Source organism: Orycteropus afer, unplaced genomic scaffold (assembly GCF_000298275.1).
Source record: "Orycteropus afer afer isolate SDZICR_OR568_19922 unplaced genomic scaffold, OryAfe1.0 scaffold00240, whole genome shotgun sequence".
NCBI classification, from domain to species: Eukaryota; Metazoa; Chordata; class Mammalia; order Tubulidentata; family Orycteropodidae; genus Orycteropus; species Orycteropus afer.
Genome location: NW_006921827.1, coordinates 3820516 through 3827794, shown reverse-complemented (window position 1 = coordinate 3827794; position 7279 = coordinate 3820516). Strand labels below are relative to the sequence as shown.

General features: G+C 37.6%; 1 protein-coding gene across 1 annotated transcript in view; it reads left to right on the top strand.

The window, feature by feature from the left end:
* DMXL1 (Dmx like 1) overlaps positions 1 to 7279 on the top strand; it is a 302187-nt gene that overhangs the window by 212037 nt on the left and 82871 nt on the right. Inside the window, exons 29-30 of the mRNA XM_007949162.2 lie at positions 989 to 1167; positions 4182 to 4321. Of these exons, the coding sequence (XP_007947353.1) occupies positions 989 to 1167; positions 4182 to 4321 (319 nt within the window). The remainder of the gene's footprint in view (positions 1 to 988; positions 1168 to 4181; positions 4322 to 7279) is intronic.

Here is a 7279-nt window from a genome sequence, read left to right as displayed (position 1 = left end):
ACATGAGACAAAGTATATGTGAACTGCTGTATGAAAAGTGAATTTACTCTGTAAATCTTCACCCAAATCCTAATAAAAAAAAAAAAAAGTATTTGAATTACTATGTTAAACTCAGCTTGACTGTAAGCTTGATAAAATGCATGTGCATGCTTAGTAGCTTCAAATAATAAAGCAAAATTGCATTACAGTACAAATATTTGCACTCCTTTGAAAGGTAAGTAAATTCTCACTGCAACCATTGTGCAGAATATTAGTCTACTTTAATGTAGAGCTGAGTGCCTATCTATTAGACCATGACTGTATTCGGGAGATCATTGGTTCCTCACTGGTGATTTGCATCGTGTGACTTAGTATAAAACTTGTATAAGATTTGTATAACTGTTTTTCTAAGAAAATACAGAAGATATTACTGTTAAGTGTTTTGGCATTTCCTCCCTCTTTTTTGTAATTAATTCCATTGATTAGAAAATTTCACATCTGTGCCATTTGCAAAAGTTTGAGTCAATTTAATTAGATAATTACAGCGCTTGAATTTTTAAAATATTTTTAAATGAAAAATATAGTTTGATATATAAATGTAAAACCAAAAGATTGCTGAAGAATCTCAGCAGTGAGTTGTTGCTTTTACTTGATATTAACATAATATCCATGATACTCTATTCATATAAAATAGAAGTATGTAGGACTTCCTATCATGTTCCTAGCTAACTGTGGACTGATTTACAGGCAGATATTAAATCCTATTATGCTAAATATATAATGCATTCAGAGAGTGAGGGACAAATTGAGGTAAAAGCAGAAATTATTATGCAAGGGGATTTTTGTCTAACTTCTCCTGTTTACTTACCTGCTCTATACTTTCAGACTAATAATGTCATTCTTTTTGAATATTTATATATAGTTAATTTATATCTTATATAAATGCAGGTGAAATAAGTAACATGAAAATAGTACTAACTTTTATAATACTTTATTTTGTTGTTGTTAGTTTCTTCATTAGTGGAAGAAGGAGAAAAACAGAACAAACATTTTAGGTCATCAAAAATGTCTTGCAGAGAATCTGCCCCACTGACCTCTTCCTCACCACCAGTAAGCCAGGAGTCACTGACAGTCAAAGAGAAGTTCATCCCACCTGAGCTCAGTATCTGGGACTATTTCATAGCCAAGGTAATGCATATACTATCCAGACTGATATTTATATAGTCAAATGGAAAGAAGTATTTAAAATAGAAGTATAACTATTGGTGCTTCCAAATATTTTTCCATTCTGGTTCAGAAATTTTCATTTTTATCAGGATACATTCCCAAAAAATATTTTGTTGTTGTTATGTGCGTCGAGTTGGCCCCAACTCATAGCGACCCCTCCTTGGATTTCCGAGGCGTTATCACTACGGAAGTATATTGCCCAACCTTCCTTCCAAGGAGCGGTTGGTGGGTTTGAACCGCCAGCCTTCTGGTTGGCAGTCAAATGGCTTAAGCACTATGCTACTAGAGCTCCACCAAAAAAATATAGCATAAAATATTTTTAACATATTTCCAAGCAGTTTTTAAGTCAGTTGTTTGATACATTATGAATTTTGCATTTTAAACAAAATAAACTAATTAACAAAATAAAAAGAGAACTTGGTTAACACTTCAACATTAATATACTTGATACTAGTTAAGGAATCAAGACTTCCAGAAGTTGAAGTGCCCTGGTCATCTATACTCTTTCATTCTTTTTTGATAATATAAGCAGTTTTCCTTTTGCATGGTTCTATTATGGACAAATTTCAGTTACCACTGTTTAGTTAAATAGCACCAGTCCTCCAACAGCATCATTCACATTTAAGTACCATCGTATATTAAATGTAAGTGATTGCACAAAGGAGTTCCTGGCTGGTGCAAACACTTAAAACTCAACTTCTAGCGGAAGGATTTTCAGTTCAAACCCACCCATAGACACCTCCAAAGACAGGCCTGGCAGTTTACTTCCAGGAGGTCACAGCCTTGAAAACCCTGTGGAGCATTTCTTCTCTGCACACATAGAATTTCACAGTGATAAACCCATGTGACATTTTACAAAATTAGATAATCACAAAAAGGAATTGACTAACAAAGATGAAAGTGCAACTAAGAAGGAAAAAGTCATAAAATGGAAGTGAAATTCATATCAAAATGGAGTTATAGAAGAAATAACTGACCTTGGAATGTTGGCATTACTGCCATTTGAAAGAGTCTCTCACTCACTGTTGTTGAGTTGATTCTGGTGACCCCCGTTGGGTTTCCAAGCCTGTAAATCTTTACAGAAGCAGGCTGCCTCATTTTTGTTGTGCAGAGTGGCTGGTGGGTTTGAACCACCAACCTTTTGGTTAGTAGCCAAATGCCTTAATCACTACACTACCAAAGCTCCTCTAAGAGACTCTAGATACAGCAAATATTTGGAGCTGACAAAGAATAGTGAATATATCATGGACAGCCACAAGATGACTAAATCTGCCTCGGAGAAAGTACAGGCAGAGTGCTCCTTAGAAGCGAGGATGGCAAGACTTTGCTTATGTTCTTTGGACATGTTACCAGGAGGGACCAGTCTCCAGAGAAGGACATCATTCTTGGTAAAGTGGGAGGGTCAGTGAAAAAGAGAAGGGTCCTCGGTGAGATGGATTGACACAGTGGCTGCAACAATGAGCTCAAACGTATCAATGATTGTGAGAATGGCACAGGACTGGGCATTGTTTCTTCTGTTGTATGTGAGGTTGCTATGAGTCAGAACTGACTGTACAGTACTTAACAACAACATCATGGAGTAAATATAGTCAGGACCAAAGTGGTTAAAAATCTGCTTATTTGGGCTGTGGTTAAAACAATTAGGTATGTGTAAGTATGAGTTTGATGCATAATTTTTGGACTAACAGGCCTCAAGTTGCTACAAATAAATAAACAACCTAGTACCAATACGCAGAGGACATTTTTGACTTGTTTATGCAACACGTCTAAATCTTGATCTCCTCCTTTGCATTTATTTTCACAGAGACCTACCATCTTACTCCAAATCCTCTGATTTTATTAAGTGGCAGCTTTATTATCCTTAGAGTTACTTAATCCAGAAATCATTCTTTTTTCCCCACTTGCCCTGGTTCCCCAAATCTGTCAGCAAATCTTGTCAGTGCTATCTCCAAAATATATCTTGAATCTATTATTTCTCTTCACTAACATCTGTGTCTGGGCTGCCAACTCTCTTCTTATAGTGATGTCTCTGTTTCTACTCTTGCCACTTGACTTTTCTCTCACCACCATAGTAATATTGTTAAAATATAAATCTCAATATTTGTCTTTACGTAATACTCACTAGAGGAATTCCGTTACAGTCTTTATGGAGCTCTGGTAGCACTGTGGTTAAGGCACTGAACTGCTAACCAAAAGTTGGGCAGTTTGAACTCACCAGCCATTCCATAGGAGAAAGATGAGTCGGTCTGCTTCCAAAAAGATTTACAGTCTTGGAATCCATCCCTGTGGGGGTCACAATGAGTCAGAATTCACTGATGGCAGTGGGTCTTAATACTCTTTACCACAGTCTTCAAGATCTTACATAATCTGCCATCTGCCATTGCTCTTCAGTCTTTCTTGCTTATCCTCTTGCTTAGTAAACTTCAGTCAAACTATTCTTTTTTCACACCAGATTAGAGCCTTTCTAAATGCTACTTTCACTCTCTAGATTGCTTTTCTTCCTTCTTGTTGTGTACTTACTGATCTTTGTCCTATAGGAGTCATGTAAATGCCACTTTTCAGAAGGGCCTTTCATGACTAGCTTATCTCAGTTCTCTCCTTATTCTCTTTTTCTCTTTTCTATTTTTACCATACTGTTAATAAGATTTATATTTAGTTCTCCGTTATTTGCCTATCTTCTCCTCTAAAATGTAAGCTCCATCCCTATCCATCTTACACATTCTTATGTCCAAGTACACTCTTTGGCACATTGTGAGTACTTAATTAATTTTCTGTTGAGTGGTTGAATAAATAAAAGGCATTTTGTAAAGTGATGTCAAAGGACTAGACTGGCAAAAAAGGACAGCCAGTTACTAGTTACTTATATTTCTTATAATTAGTAATCTGAAAATGGGTTGAATTGCTCTTATTAACTATATTGAATGTATTAAATCTAATATTTGGATGATAAATTCTGTAACTGTTTTTCATTTCAGCCTTTTCTGCCCCCTTCCCAAAGTAGAGCAGAATATGATTCAGAGGAGAGTCTAGAAAGTGGTGATGATGATGATGATGATGGTGATATTTCAGCTTCAGATTTCCATCTCCAGGAGCATTCTAACTCAAATTCATATAGGTATAGAATATTTGATTTTAAGCTTCTTTGAAAGAAATGCTTTATCATGATGTAGCACATTGGAACTAAAATTTAATATGTAACACTTTGGACTAAAATTTTGTTAGTTAAAATTGTTCAGTTTCTTTCCTTACTAGTAATTTCACAGTTAAATTTTGATTATCTGTAAGTGAATAATCCATAATTTGTATCATTCCTCACAGATCTTGTGATTAGATTGTTTTTTCTCTAAGTTAAAAAAGCCCCATTGTTTTAGCTTTAGAGAATCTAATGTCTTTTCAAAGAACACTAATACTGTAAGATGTCAATGAGTACTAGCTTTAAAATGGTTACCATGTACACACAGTTTAGGAAAACTGGCTTAAATAACAACATAATATTTTTACTACAGGACAACTCTGAGATTTAAAATGTGCTAGTAATATGCATTGGGAATCATTTAAAAGATAATTTTTATATGTAGTATTTCCCAAACATATTTAACATAAACATCACCAGAGCAAAATGAGGTGGACAGTGTGACTGGTACCTCCAGACTTGGGTAGTAGTGCATAGTATGCAGCAGACATAAGAGTCTCTCAGAGTACATTTTTATTAATGGAATTTTTTTATATGCTCTTAACTCAGCTTTTCCCCTGAGTCTTTCTTACGATTTGAACTATTTTGTCCTTTAATAATACAGATTATCTAAGTACATAATTTAGTAAACAAGAACAGATGTCTTCATACTCCTTGCATAGTATAATCTAGAAGGAATTGTTTCCAACACCATCATTTTATATTAAAAAAATTTACTGGGAAAGGTAAAGTCATGTAGTTGGTTTCTCCAACTAATTCATAGCATGAGTATAATTAAAGGAATGGTTCTTAAATTTACGGTAGGGTGATCATAGGCTACCTCTTTGAGAAGCTAATGAAAATTTTGGAGCATTTCTTTACAAAACTTCAGAGATAAACAAAATGAGTTCTCTTAGTTCTCTAATGCTACTATAACAATACCACAAGAAGATGGCATTAAGAAACAGGAATTTATTCTCTTACAGTTTAGGAGGCTTAGAAGTCCAAATTTATAGTGCCAGCTCTAGGGACTGGGTGAAGGCCCCTCGAACTTGAGCTTCGGCTCTGCCTCTTGTTCCAGGCTCACTGGAGGTGGAGGCCTCTCCTAAATCAGGCTATAGGCTGCTGAGGCTGATGAACCCAAGGTCAGCAGGTAAAATGGCACAATCCCAAGATCAGTAGGCAGTGCATCCACCCACTGGTTCACATCCAGGAACTAGACATGGCGACTCAGCCAAATGCAAGATCTAAAATGTGCCAAAAAGCTGGAGACCTTTCTCAAAGATTCTCCATATATATTGGAAGCAAGCTGCACCCTGACGGCAACTCCCCTTCAACTGATTAGGTGCTCGCAGCAGATTCCACCATGGAGGTGATTACAATCTCATCATGGGGAATAACTACATACAACTTCCAAGCCACTTGAAACCACAACCCAACCAAGTTGGCACACAGCTCCAACTACCACATAAGTCATGTAATTTCAAGAGCATTGAAATTATCAAAGTTCATCTTGCAGATCATTTAGGATTCTGTGATATTTAGACTAATGAACTGTATATTGTTGTTGTTGTTGTTATGTGCCGTCGAGTCGGCCCCGACTCATAGCGACCCCTCCTTGGATTTCCAAGGCAGTATCACTACGGAAGTAGGATTGCCCAGCCTTCCTTCCGAGGAACTGTATATTAGAAAATAGAAATGTAGCATCATTGGAGTCATTCATGAAGACTGGAAATACTCAGTATTGTAAAAAGTCAAGGAAAGACTTACATATAGAAGGAAACATTCTTTGTTGGTTACCAGAGAGGGAAAGAAAGGGGAGGGAAATTTTCTAGATAGGTTGGAAAAAAAAGAAGATATACATAGATACAGATACATACAAACCAAAGATTATTAGCAGTTACCAGGAGTAGGAAGGAGAGGGAAAGCGGAAGCTTTTGTTTGAGGGGCATTGAGTTTATGCTAATGGTGGTGGAATATTTTGGAAAAGGATAGTAACAGTGGTGGCACAACATGAAAAATGTCATCAATGTCCCTAAGCTGTAAATGTGGAAGTTGTTACGTTGGTCAATGTCTTAGTGTATGTTTTCACCACGATAAAAGAAAAAGATTGGAAATACTTTCCTTTTTACTGTCACCTCTTTTCTTTAGGTTACCAACCTTCCTCTCCCTTAAACATCCTTAATTTTAGTGAAGACACCACCATTATCCCAGTAACTCAAGTTTGAAATTGTGACATTATCTTTATCCTCAAAACCTAGGGATTATTTAAATTATGATATAAATAGTCAGCCCCAGGGATACAGGTGAGGAGAGACAACTCAGGGACGCCCAAAGCATCAGGCCAGAAGAGCAGGAGAAAGGGGATTAAAAGCCAGGAACCCGGACAGAAGAGCAGTCAGCCCCAGGGATACAGGTGAGAAGAGACAGCTCAGGGACGCCCAAAGCAGCAGGCGGGAAGACCAGAAGAAAGGTGATTAAAAGCCAGGAAGCCAGAGACAAGAACAATCAGCCGAAGGGATTAGGTGAGGAGAGGAAACTCAGGCCCGCCCAGAACAGCAGGCCGGAAGAGCAGGAGGAAGGGGATAAAAGCCAAGAACTCGGACAGAAGAGCAGTAAGCCCCAGGGATACAGGTGAGGAGAGACAATTCAGGGACGCCCAAAGCAGCAGGCCAGAAGAGCAGGAGAAAGGGAATTAAAAGCCAGCAAACCAGACAGAGGAACAGTCAGCCACAGGGACCCAGGTGGGGGTGATGCGAGAGGTCTCCAACAGCAAGACAAACTTGTCTGTTGGTTTGTCCTACTGTGGTGACATGTAGATGTGAGTTTTGAGGCTGAGCCTCTGGTGTTTAAAATCCAGCGAAATGCACCTGGTGCACAGGTAACAGCCCAGCTTATAGA